This window comes from Lampris incognitus, chromosome 18 (genome assembly GCF_029633865.1).
Source record: "Lampris incognitus isolate fLamInc1 chromosome 18, fLamInc1.hap2, whole genome shotgun sequence".
NCBI lineage: Eukaryota > Metazoa > Chordata > Actinopteri > Lampriformes > Lampridae > Lampris > Lampris incognitus.
The window spans coordinates 30,004,093-30,022,953 of record NC_079228.1 but is presented as its reverse complement, the minus strand read 5'-3'; the positions used below and the strand labels follow the sequence as shown (position 1 = coordinate 30,022,953).

Genomic DNA, 18,861 nt, shown 5'->3' with positions numbered 1-18,861 from the left:
TGACAAAAGTTACTTACCTTCAAAGATGTTTGGAAAATCTTAGCTTTTAAACTGTATTATTATACTGTTATATATTTAGAAGGCTATAATGTTAGTATCACAAGGCTTCAATGCTTAGGCCAAATCTGAATTTCAGGGCAGTGGCTTTGGGAGGAAGCTCCTGTGACGTTGGTGTGGGTTTTTTGTTGCTGCTGTTATGACACAGGGATCCACTTTGCTCAGTAGTGCTACTCGTGGCCAAAAATCGCTTTACCTTAACACTAGAACGACCAAGCCGGTCATTTTGACCATTTTGGATTTTCAAAGTTTAATAAGTTTGTGGGGGGGGGGGGGGGATACAGACCGGCTGTTCCATGAATGCCCCTAAAATTGCATATATTTGCATTAAAATGAGTTTTAGATCAATTGCACACACAAAAAAAGTTATGATAAGATCTACCTAAAGTGACCATGAGCGGTCAAAATTACCGCATGTAATTTGTGCGCGATCGTGCACGTCATGTCACTATTAATGACGTGAGTTGGTCGTATCATTTCTTTTGCAAAGTTCATTGCTCTGTCCTAGAAACAAAGTAGCATTCTCCAGTGCAGAGTAACAGTCTAAACTTGATTTTGATTATTGGCAACGTGTCTGGTTACAGATGACATTTCAGCGCACCATGACTACCACTGCGACATTGCAGTATTTACAGGCGTTGGACAGCGACGATTTTAAATTGTTTGAAAAATTATATTAAAGTTGTTAAGATGTTAATTTTGGTGTCAGTGGTTTGTTAACAGACACACTAACATGTAATGCAGGAATATCTCAATTGGGTATTTATCTTGACAGAATATCCATCCATCTATTATCCAAGCCGCTTATCTGAATTCAGGTCGCAGGATGTTGGAGCAATATAGGGTTTAAAAACCGCGGGCAGTCATTTTGACGGGCCATGGTCGTTCTAGTAGTTTTTAAGTTCCGGTCGTTGTTTGGGACTGTTTCAATAGTTAATTTCAGTTCTCTTTTTACATTTCACTTTTTATATGCATTGTTACGTTTGTTAGATTAGCAATATGTGTTTTCGATTTTGTTTTTCGGGTAATATTTTCACATTTTCAATTTTGCTATTCAAGTTCGACCATGTCTCTCTGAAGTTTAAAATGTTTAAAAATAGTATTATAGTTGTTAAAATATAACAGACATACTAACACATGTAATACATTAATATCTCAATAAGGATATTATCTTGACAGAATATGGGGTTTTAAAACGGGCCGTCAATTTGACTGCCCATAGTCGTTTTAGGTAGGAGTGAAATCCCGGTCGTTCTAGTGATTAAGTTAGGTTCAACAGAATTAACTGCTAAATTTAAGATTTAAGCCATACAAAAGGTCAAACCCTTTTGGTGTAATCCACCCTTTAATCTCATCCACTCAGAAGAGTACACATTTCATGTTGGTGAAGAGGTGCCACTGGTTAGCATAAACAAAATTCTGCACCTTATGCCAGGAGTGGAGATTGTTGGCATGCACTGAAGAACATGTTAGGGAGGCAATGACTAACGAAAGCATTACCCTTTTCTTCCTTCTCCGTATGTAACCTGTGGCACCTGTGGACCTTCATAACGGAACGAATGGTACCTTCGGCTGTTTCACCTGCTGTTTGTGTTATAATTCTGCCAACAAACATAAAAAAAAATTTTTTTTTTAAAATCTTCTTCGCCATACCCTTTACCCCTTCCCCATGCCAACGGACCTGACAATGAACTTTGTGCTCACACTGACACTCCCACACCCGCAACCCAAACCAAATCTGGTTCCTTGGCAAATTGATCCTCATAGCGCAATGAGCGCTTCCCTCAGGGTGGTCCCAGGGGAATGGGTCCTGGTAACCCAGGGTTTGGCAGGGTCCGTGAGGAGTTTGATGGACCTGCCAAGAAACCCCGCTTTTAAAGGCTGCTTGGCGTCTGTATCACTAGCGGCATCATTTGTGTAGATTCTCTGAAGCAAACCTATTGAGTCAAATCTGTTGTATTTAAGTTCTTCTGCATTTTAGCCCTGAAAACTTATTCATTTGATGGCAAGTTTGATATTCCTTTTTTATTTTGTATTTTGAGTAGTGATAAAAGGTGATACACCTGTGATCCATTGTATTTACTTTTTAGTTGTGTCATGCTCTGTGAGTCGTCGTGAATTGATAATTGTAACACTCTCGCCTTTCTATCTATGGCTGTGTTTTGTGCCATAAGTTTGAAGTAAAAGCATGTATCACAATAAAGACCTTAATTGGTTCTATCAGAAAAAAATCCTTTAACATTTATTCTGAACAAGTTACAACATTTATATCCAGATAATTTCACAGCAGTATTCCTTCTTGAAACAATTGAGCACACATTAACATTAGTTCTTAGAAATCATCTGGATAGAAACATTTTAGAATTTTTCGACAATGTATTATAATTATTGTGTAAAACTGAAATTTAGGGGCACCCCGTGGCTCTCCTGGTGGAGCGCGTACTACATAAGGCTGAGTCCTTACCGCAGCGGCCTGGGTTCGAATCCGGCCTGGGCCCTTTGCTGGATGTCATCCCCTCTCTGTCCCCTGTATTTCTCTCGACTATCGCTATCAAATAAAGATGGAAAGTGCCAAAAATAATATTTGGGGGAAAAAAACTGAAGTTTAGCAGGTTGGTCTTAATGGATCCAAGGACTCAATTAGGACAATCGGTGCAAACGGCACAGTTGCAAGTTGAAAATTGTGTATCCTTCACATCAGTTAGATTTGAAACACATACTACCTAAAGTCACTGCAAGCAGCTACATTTTTATATCTTGTGTTGCAGTTTCTATTGTCAAAATGCAACTCGTTAATGGTCATGGTGCAATTTTAATTATACCAAATTCTTTTTCTTTTCAATACCCCCCCCCAATTGTACCTGGCCAGTTACCCCACCCTTCCTTCGCTGCTCCACCCCCTCTGCCGATCCGGGGAGTGCTGCAGACTACCACATGCCTCCTCCAATACATGTGGAGTCGCCAGCCGCTTCTTTTCACCTGACAGTGAGGAGTTTTCCCCAGGGGAACATAGCACGTGGGAGGATCACGCTATTCCCCCCAGTTCCCCCTCCCCCACGAACAGGTGCCTACATTGACCAGAGGAGGTGCTAGTGCAGTGACCAGGACATTTACCCACATCCAGCTTCCCACCCGCAGACACAGCCAATTGTGTCTGTACCAAGCCATAGGTAACACGGGGATTTGAACCGGCAATCCCTGTGTTGGTAGGCAATAGAGTAGACCGCTGTGCTACCCGGATGCTGCCCCAGTTATACCACATTCTTGTGAGAGTAAAATACGAGATATACTTAATATTCCCATGTCAACCAGGATTCCTGGTTTAACTCCAGTTGAATGGCTTCCTGCTTTTGAGTAATTACATGCTCAGACCTTTTTAAGGCCGCCAGTCATATTTAAGTCTCGTTCAAAATCCTGATAACATTTTTTCATTATTTTCCCCCCTAATGGTTGAATTTAGCTAGTAAGGTTAAATCGTAAACCCAGGATTAAGGTTAAATCTTAAACCCAGGAGGTGTGCCCGTAATTTAGAACAAATTCAACTTTGTCCTTTATGTACCTGTGAATCCAAGGATCATGTTGTTGGATTACTGGTGTAACAGTTTAGTCAGAAAGTAGTGAATTATGGACATGGAATGAATTTGAAATGCTTGCTGATTGGATTATTGGAACTAAAATTGCTTTCAGGAATAACGTCTTGGTAGCTGGACTTGAACTGTTTGTTGCATAAATCTCACACATATAAACACGGTTCATGGCTTTGTTTAAAATTGACTGACTGTGTGAGTGATCTGTTCATCTGGGGCAAATGACCAGTGTCCAGTAGGCATCTGAGAAATATCCCCTTAAAGAACATGGAAAAAATAACCATAATTTGTGTGGATAGGATCAGTTAGGGTGAACTTTGACTATCACAAAAGTACTTACCTGCTGTGTGTATGGCATGAGAGCTTCACAGAAAGAGGCAAAATAATAAAAATGTTTTGTCTAATGCCACATTTATCCAACAAAGATTAGGATATAAATAGAACCGATGCTATGATTCTTCTATATTTGTCAAAAATGGAATACTTTTCCAATTTTCCAAACATACGGGGGGGCTTCAGTATTGTGCTAGATTGGTAATATTCCCTAAAACCCAAAAATGGTCTTTTGTAGAGGTAAAGCTTAACCAGGACATTCATTGTGCTTGATATATTGGAGAGCAATTTTGCAGGGATTTCCAAAACATTAAAACAAAAGCTCAATACAAAGCAGCTTTGGAAAAAGCTCATTATTTTGGAGTGGAACATACCCATATTCTACATTGACAAGCCAATTCCATTCCAATTTCTAGGTGAGGATAAATGACACCGAAGGATTTTTTTTCAGTTGGCACATGTGTTGGATAGCGGCCAGACTTCATGAAGTGAAGATTCAGGCTTGCTTGTTGACAAGTGACTCCGGTTTAAATGAAACAAAAATTGGAACAAGGGGACAGATTTAATTTTCACGTTTCATGCTCTTGCCAAATGCTTGAAACTGCTTCAGATGTGCTTTGTTGTTGGTGATAAAAAGCAAAGATTTGGCAAACAAGATTTGTGTTCAATTGCCTTTTGTAATAAAGTTAATTAAGATGCTAGCTTGATAAATTAGGTAACAATACATTGGGGACATAAGGGTAGTAAAGAGACTTTTGGCTCTGGTAGGTACAAATTTTGAGCAACTTTATTCTTTGACATTTCTCATTTTCAAGTACCTTTTACAGCTATAAACAGTACTATTAATTGGCGGAGACCACTCAGATGATTTTACAATAAATATATATGAATTTAACAATCTTTCACCCTTTGATATATAGAATGACTTGGACAAAATCATTACACATCACTACAACTAAAAGCGCTATATAAAATGCAAGTTGATTGATTGAATGGAAGATAATTCAACTTTATTCTTAAAGATGAAATGTGTTCCTTATTCACAGTACACAACACACATCAAATTTACATTGAAAAGGACCACACATGCAAATTGAATTGCATTCCCCTCAGCTATGCTGTATGTAATTTATAGAACCATTTTTGGAGAATTGATGAAATTTTTTCATGTTCCATGTAAGCATCTGTGACCAGAAACATAAGAAGTTAAACTATAACATGTATTCTCATAACCGCTCCAACAGTAGACTTGGACGCATGTCTATAATCCTTGAAGAAACTGAAGGCATGGAAACAACTTTTTTTTTCTTCCCACAAATTTATACACGGGCTTTGAAAATTGCATTTACATGAAGATCAATACCATGGTGTGGCAAAGCAGTTCTGGTACTTTAAAATGTCAATTTTGTGGTTTACTTGATGCGTTTCCAAGGGCCACTTTTGCCAACTTTCTTAATATTGGCAATTGGTTGCTTTTTAGCTGAAAATCTTTGTAACACCCCTAGTGCACTTACACACTGAGAGAAGGTTGAATGGTTTGACTTCCTCAACAAAATTTAGCTCCAAGACGTTTGCCTGCTTCAAATGCATCCTGTAGAAGCAAAGCCTTCACATATCTGAAAACGCAGCCTGTAGAAGGGAGAAGACCCCTGAGTCGGAACCACAACTGCATGATTTTAAACATTGTAGATCTGAAAAAGGATAATCACTATGCAGCCAAAGAGCTTAAACATCAGGTATGTGGTAATATTTTGTGTACAGAGAGAAGATTCAATCAGCAAATTTCTTAAACATTTGGCTATTCATTAGAAAAGCGTCCGTCATCCCTTAGATATTTGAAAACGTCACACAACATTGAGGACTAATATTTGGAATTGGTAATTAGAAACTATAAAATGTAAATCTGTAAAACATATAAATGTCATGTCTGTTTTGGTGTTATGTACATTTTTTCTTTAACAGGTTTGATCATCTTAAAAGATTGTGGACTAAGAGGGGAACTTTGAAACCACAAAATCCTAAATCGATGGTACCCAGAGGTTTAGTCAGATGACCATTCACCTTAAGTTTTGAGTAAGACCCCTATTTGACCTGGCCTTGTTGAATAGTATTTCCACATCTGAAAAATACATTGACTTTGGCAAGTTGATGTTGGTCCACAAATTTGAACAAATTGTGATCTATTCTTGTTGGTAGCTTGGTCTCATTAGAATGTTTGTCATAAAAATCAGCATTTGGCCATCCTACTTTTGAGTTGCCAAAGATTTTACTGGCATTATGCCAAACACATTCATGGACGTCAAAAACTATCAGCATGGGGGAAGGATAAGGATGCCCCTATCACCAAGTTTTTTTCCTTGCTTCCCCCCCCCCCTTTTTTTTTCCTTCTTCTCCCAATTGTACCCGGTCAATTACCCCACTCTTCCGAGCCGTCCCGATCTCTGCTCCACCCCCTCTGCTGATCTGGGGGAGGGCTGCAGACTACCATGTGTCTCCTCCGATACATGTGGAGTCACCAGCTGCTTCTTTTCACCTGACAGTGAGGAGTTTCGCCAGGGGGACGTAGTGTGTGGGGGGGATTTACGCTGTTCCCCCTCCCCCCGAGCAGGCGCCCCGACCAACCAGAGGAGGCGCCAGTGCAGCGACCAGGATACATACCCACATCTGGCTTCCCACCCACAGACATGGCCAATTGTGTCTGTAGGGATACCGAGCCAAGCCAGAGGTAACACGGGGATTCGAACTGGTGATCCTCGTGTTGGTAGGCAACGGAATAGACCTCCACGCTACCCGGATGCCAGCTCAACAGTTTTTAATGTAGAGCTGGTGTCGTGCAGTGGTAATTGCAAAATTTTGTACAGGCACACACTGATGTTCCAGTTTCCTTCACAGATTATTCGAAATGGTTTTTTTCAAAGCCAGAGTATATATTAATGAAACTGAGAAGGGACAACTAATCCAATATTCAATTGGAAGGGTTAATAACACCATCCACCGTTAGACCTGAAAATAAATTCTTGTTTCGGGGGCAAATTTTAAATTAAGTTGAATTTTAAGTGTCTGCCGTAGATCATTTAGACAGTTCATCCTTTCTGCCCTGCAAGAGACCCGTCCGTACACATTACTGTTGATGAGTGAATGGCTTGTTCTGCGTGTGTGCATATGTGATGTGAGTGCATAGTGCATGTCTTTGGGTACATGAGGGGTGTAGTAGCTGCTGTCAGCCAGCTTGTCGCAGGCAGACTGCCCCTTTCCACAGTAGAGGCTCTCCCCGGCAATTGGGTTGCGTTGAGGATGAGTAGTTCTGCAGGAGTCAGTGGACAGTAAAGCCTGGACTTGTTTGCACTACAGCCAGAGGTATGCTTACACAGATCTCAGCTGAAGAAGTAAGGTAAGTGGCCCATCCATGTTTACGATTTTAAAATTCCACAAATTGCCCCCCATCCACCCACCTCACAACTTAACTGCTCTGTCTTTGTTTTTCTCACATGCTCTGTCACTTCTGTGACACTTGTAGGGCTTCTGGCATCACACTTGTGAAGAATGGCATCACAGTGCAGATCTCTATCCTCCTCCCTCTTTTTGTGTACACATGGCAAAACAGTGTTAGCTTGTGCAAAACGTGTGTGTGTGTGTGTGTGTGTGTGTGTCTGTGGTTTACGGTACTTGAGCTTTCATGATCGAACTGAAGCTGTATGTACCAAGGAAAAAGGGCTGAGTAACTGGTTCATCATTGAGCTGTCGAGGCATGTGATGTCCTAGCCAAGACAGAAGTTGTCTTCTGTGGCCAGAGCAATTTTTTCCCCCCACCTTGGATTGTGAAATAACTCCAGAAATGCAAAGAAACAAGTGGATGTAGTAGTGGGTTGGGTACTGCTTGCAGTTAATTGAAAAAGGCATAATACCTTTTGGGTTGCTCGGGGTGGGAAGGGCGTTTCTGATGTTGACCCCGTTCATGAAAATCCTTTGTGTTGAAAGTAAATGTGCATCAATATTCAAACCCATGCATCACACAGTGTATATTTTTGTCCTGTCATGCCTTCAGTAACTAGTGTATTTTTATTGGAAGGTTTTTTTCGGAGGCTGGGTTGTGGGAGGTGGACTTGTTTTGATGTAATGCTCAGTTAATTTAAGTAGTCACTTGTCTTGATTTTATACATAGATTTTTTTTAAAAATATATAATAAAACTATAACTAAAAATGACAATCATTGCAACACATTTTTCCCCCAAAGCCCAAATCATCCAGTTGTTGGGTTAAGATAAGTGATTCCACTCACCTAATGACTATTGTTTTAAGGTTTGAAGTCCTATCGCAATTGATGATCACTTAAGAGGTTTGCTTTTGGACATGCATTTCTGGCAGTGCCACTAGTGAAACCTCTTGTTGATCAGCAGCTGAGGTGAAGGACTGACTGCAGATCAGCCAGTGTGTTTTAGCGAGGCCTAGGTTTTAATCTTTTATCACTGTTATTTACCACTTGAGGGTCCTAATGGGAGGACAACATGGCGCTGTTCTGATTATGTCAAAGGTCCAGCTTACTCTCCAGGATTTGATTCATTTCACTTATAAGTTTTTTCCCCTAACTCGATGCAGACCGGTGGTTATACAGTCATTCAGAAGAACTTAACATTTTTTTTACCATTTCTGATTTCTGGTTCAGCAAGACTAGACTAACAATAGATATTGGCCCTCACCTACGGTATAACGAAAGATTAGTGGACAATTCCAACTGTTCACCAACTAAACATATTAGTAGAATTTGTTTTATTTCTGAATACTCGCTGTTACTCTAAAGAATTTTATAAGCCACCTGACTTTTTTACATGAACGTTTTGTCACCGAGATTATGGCTGGCTGCCTTTCAGAGTGGCTGGTATTTCCGACACACTCATTTGTGAGTATTCTAACTTGAGTATTTGTTCTCCCCAATATTTGGCTGGTGTTGAATTCCAGTCCTGGTTGGGGGGGGGGCAAGTGACGGATGATTGATGGAAAGAAAATAAAGTCTTGTGTTTCCCCATCAGTATTTGCAGAAAGAATGTCAAGGCCAGCTTAATGTATGTACAACCTTTTCAAAGACTTTTCTGTACTCGGCACCATAGAACAAGTAATACGCTAAATATTGCAGTCGGTTCGGTTCCTCTTTTACGTTCTCATTAGTCTGCTCCTATATTATTCCAGTCCGCTTGTCTCACTTCACGCTACTCGTCATGCCAGTGACCAGTTTATTTTGAAATGGGTAATACTCAACTTTTTAGGACTTAAAGACCACATGAAATGAACAGTGTCTCTTCTTCATCATTTATCTATAATTATGTGCCAAAAAATTAAAAGGAAAATATTGCCTTTTTATTTCTTTAGACAAAAATTATTTCTGAAAGTCATCAAATCCATAATTGCATCTCTTTGCACTTTTGGGCAGGCATCGAGAAAAATGTCCAAAAATCTTAACGCATGTGTCCACGCTCGGCATTATCATGAGTTGAAGTTGCGTCTTTGGTGGTTCCCGTTTAAAAAGGGAAGAAAAAAATATATATATATATATCTCCCCCAAAACTCCATGGCTAGTGTTGGAGTTGATTTCCGGTGGACATCAAATCTACTGCCTGCCCCTTATTAAATCCCACCAAAATGGTCTGTCTCTTTTGGAAATGTGTCACATCGCGGAAGCACGTGATGCCCTTAATGCCGTTTCATGTGGCTTTTAAGCAATTCTGTTGTGTGGCTTCCATGTTGGAACTGTCTTGGAGCAGTTAGAAGTTTGTGCCACTACCTGGAGTATGTAGTCCTCAACAGCTGTCATACCGAAGTGTTTGTGGAACAACAAACTACATTACGTTGGGTAATGCACTGAACGCAGCTCCTAGGGGCTGTTGTGTCCATCTGCACTGTGAACCATTCCCTTTTTCTACATTCTTGAGTCTTGCCAAACACTTACTTTCCTGCCTCAGAGTGTGATGCCAGAACTACCCTCTTGGCCTTCTATGGCCACATTTAAGAGGGCTTTGCCCGATGTCTGCCAGATGCTGTATAAGACTAAGTATAGTACTGTCAAGGTTTACTGTTCTGTAGAAGAGCATCTTCCAGCTCATAAGGGGTTTACAGGGATGTCCCTGAAGTGTCATGTGCCAAGTTGACCTTGCTTTGTACGAGAACATACGTCTTCCAGAGGTTGGTGAGAGATTTTGAGTTGTCGCGGTCGTCATGCATTTGTCTTGTCCCCTCTGATGTTCCAGGAAAACAAATGAATCCACCTCAGTGTCTCCAGTCCAAGATTACTGTATTTTACTCACTGTATTTTAATTTACAAAATTACAGAGCACATCAACAGTTACTTACATATATATGTACATCTAATGCATGCTTGTAACATCTTCCAGCTTGAGAAATACAATATTAAAAAATGTGTTCTCTTTTAGCCTCCACATAATTTCAGGTCACTGCCTACATGCACACAATAACCCCTACTATAGCATACTAATCAGTGATAGAATAGAAGTCCTGACAGGTTTATTACTAGGGTCTCATTGTTTCTCTCTCACCGCAGGAGTCTCGAGGGATGGAAGGAGGCTGAGACCAATCAGTCTTGATCAGTTTTACTGGTAAGACCATTTGATGTTTAATGCTGTAGATGAGCCTTATTATGGATAGTGGCTTCAGAAAATGTTCAGACCCCTTCACTCTTACACACTTTATTGTGTTGTAGATTTAATTTTGAATCGATAAATTTGAAATTTTTGCCCATCAGTCTACACTCAATAACCTAAAGTGACAAAGTGAAAACATGTCTTGATTCCCCCCCCCCCCCAATTTATTAAATTAAAAACTGAAATCTCTTTTACATAAGTATTCGGATCCTTTGCCGTGGCACAATTTTGGTCAGGTGCCTCCTGTTTGCTGCCAGAAGGACGAACCTGCTGGAAGGATGACTATCTCCGCAGCACTCCCATCAATCAGGCCTTTATGATAGAGCAGTTAGACGGAAGCCCCTCTTGAGTGAAAGGCATACGACAGCCCACTTGGAGTTTGCCAGATGGCATTTAAAGGACGCTGAGAGCATGAGGAAAAATATTATCTGGTCTGATGACACAAAAACTGAACTCCTGGGCAGAACTCCAAGCACTTAGATCAAACACTAGGCACTGCTCATCCATCCAACCATTATCCAAACCGCTTATCCTGCTCTCAGGGTCACGGGGATGTTGGACCCTATCCCAGCAGTCATTGGGCAGCAGGTGGAGAGACACCCTGGACAGGCCGCTGGGCCATCACAGGCACTGCTCATCACCTGGCTAATACCATCCCTACAGTGAAGCATGGTGGTGGCAGCGTGCTATGGGGGTGTTTCTCAGCAGCAGGGACAGGTAGGCTGGTCAGAATTGGGAAGGATGAATTGCAATCAAATACAGGTCCTTGAATAAAACCTGCTTCAGAGTACACGCGACCTCAGACAACACAATGACCCAAAGCATACAGCCGAGACAACGCTAGCGTGGTTTCGGGGCGAGTCTTGACTGTCCTTGAGTGGCTCAGCCAAAGCCCAGACTTAAGCCCCATAGAACATCTGTGGAAAGACCTGAAGACGGCAGTTCACCCCATCCAATCTGACAGCTTGAGTGGATCTGCTGGAAAGAATGGGATAAACTGCCCAAATTCAGGTGTGCAAAGCTTGTAGAGACTTAACCAAAAAGACTCAAAGCTGTAATTGCTGCCAAAGGGGCTTCTACAAAGTACTGAATAAGGGTCTGAATGAGTGATTTTTTATTTTTTAATAAATATTAGCAAAATTTCTCAAGTATTCACTTTTTCATTATGGGATATTGAGTGTCGATTGATCGGCCAAAATGGCAGTTTTATCAATTTAAGATTAAATCTGCAACACAAAGTGCAAAAAGTGAAGGGGTCTGAATAATTTCTGAAGCCAATATACATTGATGCAATGTGTTGATTTCACAACCATACACAACCATTTTGGAGTACCTCAGCTTGACAAACTTTGAAAAGTGCAATTTTTCATTATTGTGTATGTTCCCTGTTAAAAGTGATGCATTTGATTTTTAGTGACCTGTAAACTGACATCTACTACACATGTACTTTGCTACCTTTTTATATATTCAGACATGATTAGTCTTAGTAGAGAATTCATTTGAATTAGTCATTCGTAGAGATGTTCCGATACCATTTTTTTCTGTCCCCATACTGATTCCGATACCCAAACTTCCTTATCTGCTGATACCGAGTACCAATCCGATACCGCTGAATTTAAAAATATCATATACATACCCCAATTCCAATGAAGTTGGGACGTTGTGTAAAACGTGAATAAAAATAGAATAAAATGATTTTATTGTTTTTTGCAAATATTCACTCATTTTGAATTTGATGCCTGCAACGTTCCAAAACAACAAAAGACTGGGAAAGTTGAGGAATGCTCAAAAAACACCTGTTTGGAACATTCCACGGGTGAACAGGTTAATTGGAAACAGGTGAGTGTCATGATTGGGTATAAAAGGAGCATTCCTGAAAGGCTCAGTCGTTCACAAGCAAGGATGGGGCGAGGTTCACCACTTTGTGAACAACTGCGTGAGCAAATAGTCCAACAGTTTAAGAACAACGTTTCTCAACGTACAATTGCAAGGAATTAAGGGATGTCATCATCTACAGTCCATAATATCATCAAAAGATTCAGAGAATCCGGACAAATCTCTGCACGTAAGCGGCAAGGCTGAAAACCAACACTGAATGCCCGTGACCTTCGATACCTCAGGCGGCACTGCATTAAAAACCGACATCATTCTGTAAAGGATATTACCACGTGGGCTCAGGAACACTTCGGAAAACCATTGTCAGTTAACACAGTTCGCTGCTACATCTCCAAGTGCAAGTTAAAACTCTACTCTGCAAAGCGAAGCCATATATCAACAACACCCAGAAACGCCGCCGGCTTCTCTGGGCTCGAGCTCATCTGAGATGGACTGACGCAAAGTGGAAAAGTGTTTAGTGGTCTGACGAGTCCACATTTCAAATTGTTTTTGGAAATCAATGACGTCGTGTCCTCCGGGCTAAAGAGGGCAAGGACCATCCAGATTGTTATCAGCACAAAGTTCAAAAGCCAGCATCTGTGATGGTATGGGGGTGTGTTAGTGCCCATGGCATGGGTAACTTGCACATCTGTGAAGGCACCATTAATGCTGAAAGGTACATACAGGTTTTGGAGCAACATATGCTGCCATCCAAGCGACGTCTTTTTCAGGGACGTCCCTGCTTATTTCAGCAAGACAATGCCAAGCCACATTCTGCACGTGTTATAACAGCGTGGCTTCGTAGTAAAAGAGTGCGGGTACTAGACTGGCCTGCCTGCAGCCCAGACCTGTCTCCCATTGAAAATATATGGCGCATTGTGAAGCGCAAAATGCAACAACGGAGACCCTGGACTGTTGAGCAACTGAAGTCGTACATCAAGCAAGAATGGGAAAAAATTCCACCTACAAAGCTTCAATAATTGGTGTCCTCAGTTCCCAAACGCTTATTGAGTGTTGTTAAAAGGAAAGGTGGTGTAACACAGTGGTGAACATGACCCTGTCCCAGCTTCTTTGGAACGTGTTGCAGGCATCAAATTCAAAATGAGTGAATATTTGTAAAAAAAACAATAAAGTTTTATCAGTTTGAACATTAAATATCTTGTCTTTGTAGTGTATTCAATTGAATATAGGTTGAAAAGGATTTGCAAATCATTGTATTCTGTTTTTATTTACATTTTACACAATGTCCCAACTTCATTGGAATTGGGTTTATATATATATATATATATATATATATATATATATATATATATATATATATATATATATATATATATAACTTTGTTAAAAGGAACACTCAACGGTAGGGAAAGGACTCAACAAATGAGCAAAATAATCCAGTGAGTCAAGTAAATTCTTTATGAGACAGTACAAGCCTGTTTCATGCCATGAGCAATCATCAGCTGTCAATAAAGCCACACGGGAAAGAACATACCATTTACTGCCTTGTCATGCACATCACGTGCACAGTGTCCAATGGGGAAGGGAGAGGTGCCTACATTCAAAAATTCAAAAACTTGATCGCCAACGGGGGGGTGGGTTTGTCTATTGGCATGATTTATTTATAATTAAAAAATAGGTGCTTATATCTATGTCTGCAACTGTTAGCCAATTCGTTCTGTTATTCAATATAGACATTTCTGGTTTGCAAATGATAAAATATTTTAAAGTTAGACATAGATTGCACATTTTACTACTGGTTGAATGTGCTTTGTTTTTTGAGAGGATTTTCCAGGTGGTTGAATAATTACTGTTTCTGTCCACCAGTGACCAAATATAAAGTCTTAAAGCTGTTAGATTCTTTAAACGGTTGTTTCTAAAGCTACATGTGTGCATTAAACCTCTTTTTGAGTGTTCCCTCTGTTAGACCAATGTATGTCTCTTTTTTGCCGTTGTCATTTCTCGTCACCGTAGCTTGGTAGATAACTTGGTAGCTAGTTATCTAACATTTCTTGGTAGCTAATTATCTAATGTTTCTGTCCGCCAGTGACCAAATATATTTGGTCATTGGTGGACAGAAACATTAATTATTCAGCCACCTGGAAAATCCTCTCAAACAACAAAGCATATTCAACCAGTAGTAAAATGTGTAATCTATGTCTAACTGAAAAATATTTTATCATTTGCAAACCAGAAATGTCCACATTGAATAACAGAAATGAATTGGCCAGCAATTGCAGACATAGATATAAGCACCTATTTTGTAATTATAAGTAAATCATACCCATAGACGAATACCACCCCCCCCCCAATTACATTACATTACAGTCATTTAGCCGACACTTTTATCCAGAGCAACTTACAATAAGTGCATTTAACTTAGGAAATTAGGAGAACTACTGAGCAAAACCGGTGCTAAAGTAAAAGCGCAAGAAAGAGATTTTTTTTTTCTTAAATGAGTGAATACAATAAGTGCTAAGAGTAGGTAACAGGGTAGTAGTTCTTGAAGAGGTGAGTTTTCAATCTGCGCCGAAAGATGGGCAGCGACTCCGCTGTCCTGACATCAGTGGGGAGTTGATTGCACCACTGTGGGGCCAGGACAGAAAAGAGCCGTGACCGGGTCGATCGGCAGCAGGGGCCTCTGAGCGACGGGGCAACCATTTGTCCCGGGGCAGCAGAGCGAAGTGGTCGGGTGGGGGTGTAGGGCTTGACCATGGCCTGGAGATAGGAAGGAGCTGTTCCTTTCGCTGCCCTGTAGGCTAGCACCAGAGTCTTAAACTGGATGCGAGCAGCTACTTGGAGCCAGTGTAGGGACATGAGAAGGGGAGTTGTGTGGGAGAACTTAGGGTGGTTGAACACCAGACGAGCTGCAGTTTTCTGAACAAGCTCCAGAGGTCTGATGGCCAACACCGGGGCGCCAGCAAATTGAATCGTTAGCGATCGCATGTTTTTGAATGTCGCACCTCTCCCTTACGTATTGGACGTTGTGCACGTGATGTGCATGACGAGGCAGTAAATGGTATGTCCTTTCCTCGAGTAGCTTTATTGACAGCTGATGATTGCTTATGGCATAAAACAGACTTGAACATGAACGTTGGACTTGGGGATGTTCCATTTTACCAGCATCCCTTCAACTGTTTCGGCAATTGACATGCCAGTATGCGACGCACGGAATTGGTTTGCTTACAGCACCGCACTTTGAAGAGCAAATGTCAAAGCTATGTCCGCCCAATGTGCAGTTAAACTGAGCAAAGATATTGGGCATACGTTGGCGCTCCAAATGTCTGTTGTAAAGCTAATCGCCTGCACATCTTTTAGGCTATGTAATTTGTTCCCTCACTGTCTTGTATAGTTTGGGGAGGGCAGTTGGAGATGTATTTGCAATTTAGCAAACTGTACCTTGGCTCCAAATGATCCATGAAGCGGCGGAATTCCACGTTTTCGATGACCAGGTTGGTCGTCCAGAACAATGAATTTGACAAGTTTGTTGGTTATCTTTGTCACTTTTGGGCTGTCTTTGTGGAATTTATCGCATCATTGGAATGCGGTTTTCAAGGTTTGCTGCTGCAATTCATACACCCCCCGCCCCCTTTGTCTTGTTGAAGTCATCGTGCTTTTCCTCATGTCTTCAAATACTTTATAAGATTGCTGGTGTTAAAATTGGCAACACTAGTGCCACCTCTTGAAACTAAAGCCTTGCATACTGTCCACGTTGCAGCTTTACTGGTGGGATTTTGCAGTATAAAATATTCCCAAATTGCTGACATTTTGCTTGTGTTACACTAAATTACACGAAATCAGTTCTTCGCCGCTCTAAAACGGTAGTTGCCAGTGGTAACATAGCACAACTTGCTGTGTAGGCTACTGTTTTAGAGCGGCGAAGAAGAATTGATTTCTGGGAAAACTGCAGTTTTATCCGGGCAAAACTACTTTAAAGTTGATCCTGTTTCAGGGCTAAGTTACGTGATATCAGATCAGCGCATATAGACTCGCGTACCATATCCAGCATTTTAGGCAGTATCGGAGGCATTTCCAATACTGGTATTGGTATCGGAACAACTCTAGTCATTAGTATGATATACTATATACTGAACCAACAGCCTGTATATCCTGGTCTCCCTTGTTCTTTTGTAGGTACACAGAAAACCATCGTTTGTTAACCCTGCAACGATCGAGGACCCAGGGACAGAGCTGTTCTGACATCTGAACAATAACCCGCAGGTTAATATCTCTGCACCCTATCATTGAAATAGTGCAAGGTTGGCTGATTGGCTGGCTGGCCAAGACATTCGAGTCAAATGTTAAGAGATACTTGTAAACTATACTTAGTTATAGCCCTGAAGATCTGTTTTTGTTGAACTTCTTGACAGCCATGGTTATACAATAACTGCCGTGGTGTTTGAGCACTCCAAATCCAAGACATCCATTTGAAATTAAACAGAAAACTATAGCTGTTGTCAGGACCCCCCACCCTGGAAAAAAACAAAACAACTGGCTGGCCCAGAATTTTAGCTGTAGATGTAAGTGTAGCATCCTTTATGAACTTGGTCTGCCTTTTTGTCACAACCTCTTCAGATGTGCTGTGCTTTGGGTTTATTTCACATTTGGCTGCTAGGCACAGTCAGTCAGTCTTCAAGACGATTCTTCCTGGGAAGGGCCCACAGCCACTCCTATAACCGTTAGAATAGCCTATGAAAAAAAATGTAGGTTATTCTACTGCATTGATTATTTGGGTAGTCCTAGATTAGCAGTTGTCTTTGTGATTTTATAAATTAATCTTGTGCTAAAGAGGATGCATTGTAGAATAGAATGCACTATATTTGTTATTGTACATACATACAAGGAAATTCAATCTCTGCATTTAACCCATCCTAGCTGTGTAGCTCGGAGCAGGGGGCAGCCGCTGTGCAGCGCCTGGTGACCAACTCCAGTTATTTCTTCCTATTGCCTTGGTCAGGGGCACAGACAGGAGTATCAACCCTAACATACATGTCTCTGATGGTGGGAGGAAACCGGAGCACTTGGAGGAAACCCACGTAGAAACGGGGAGAACATGCAAACTCCACTCAGAAAGGACCTGGGACAGCCTGGGGTTCGAACCCAGGACCTTGCTGTAAGGCAAAAAAAAAAAGAAGAAAGAAAGAAAGAAAGAAAAAAGAGGCAGTGCTAACCATTGGGCCATCGTGCCGTCCATATTTTACTGTATCATACAGTTTTATCAAGGATGATCAAATTTACCATTTCCACTAAAGTAGTTAATCTTAACTGCCTCTCTTACTTGATAACTGGTTTGCAGTCCAAATGCAGTACCTGGACCTGCCAGCAGAGGACAATAGCCACTGGGCTACCAGAAGGATGATTTTTTTTTCCTGTACATTTTTTTTCAAAATAAATGTTTTAAATCTGTATTGTTTGAATTTCTGAAAAATGTTGGCTTGATTGTCCCCTAGTTACTTGATTGCAAAGAACATGAACCTTGCAAGTTCCCACGAACACTTGTTCATGGGAGCTTTTCTGTCACCAAATTTGCATCTGTCAACTTTTTTACACCCAGTACTTGTTTTGCGGTTAATGTAACCTAATAACCAGTGTTGGTCCTCTTTTTAAAGAGCAACTGAGGACAAGATTTTTTGGAGAGGGAACAATTCATCAGACATGGGAACACAGACGAGACTGAGGTTAAAGTTGGGGGCTGAATCCTGTAATGCTCATTGTGTGGTTTATTTGCTAAAATGTCCAGGTAACTTACAGCTACAATTGAAAGGGTAATTGTCATTGGGTTGTCATCTGAATCTTCCTGTTGATTACCTCGGCCCTGTATGTACTCTTTCTATCTGTTGTGCCTGGTTGGCAAGGGATCACACCTGTGTACATGCCGGTATGTCACCTCTCCCATGCTGAAGAAGGCAGTCTTGCCCAAAACATTAGTGCTTGAAACAAGTATTAAAGTGATTTCCCTGTCTATTCCTCTGGCCTGGTTTGTAATTTTGCAGGAAGTCCCACCCTTGTAAAAATGCCATTCTTGGACCAAAACTAACGTAGACAATCTAATACATTACAAGCTACGTCAAAGTACATGGGAACACTTATCTGTAACACTTGGTAGAATTGGAAAATCCCCTGTCCCAACAGAATCGTCACCACATTGTCATTATGTTTGCGTGGGAAGGTGTTTGCAGCAACACTAGTGCTCGTCCTACCCGGTCAAAAATCTCAACAGGTGTATGGAGGAGTGTCTTAATGGTAAAAACACCAATTAGTGTTATGTAACCTGACTCCATGATCCAGATGGATAGAACACTTGATCATTGGGGGAAAATCCAGATTTCAGCTTCAGTGGGAGTGCCGTCCTGAATCTT

At 41.0% G+C, this 18,861-nt stretch overlaps 1 protein-coding gene across 4 annotated transcripts in view; it reads left to right on the top strand.

The window, feature by feature from the left end:
• sfpq (splicing factor proline/glutamine-rich) overlaps nucleotides 1-18,464 on the top strand; it is a 39,381-nt gene extending 20,917 nt beyond the window's left edge. Inside the window, exons 10-12 of one of the 4 annotated variants that reach the window (XM_056298747.1) lie at nucleotides 10,528-10,582; nucleotides 16,637-16,723; nucleotides 17,460-18,464. In XM_056298747.1, coding sequence (XP_056154722.1) covers nucleotides 10,528-10,554 — 27 coding nt within the window. In that variant the 3' untranslated portion in view covers nucleotides 10,555-10,582; nucleotides 16,637-16,723; nucleotides 17,460-18,464. Of the gene's footprint in view, nucleotides 1-1,824; nucleotides 10,583-16,636; nucleotides 16,724-17,377 lie in introns of all 4 variants that reach the window. The other 3 variants (XM_056298746.1, XM_056298745.1, XM_056298744.1) reach the window with 3 other exon arrangements.
• Nucleotides 18,465-18,861: the final 397 nt, after the last annotated feature.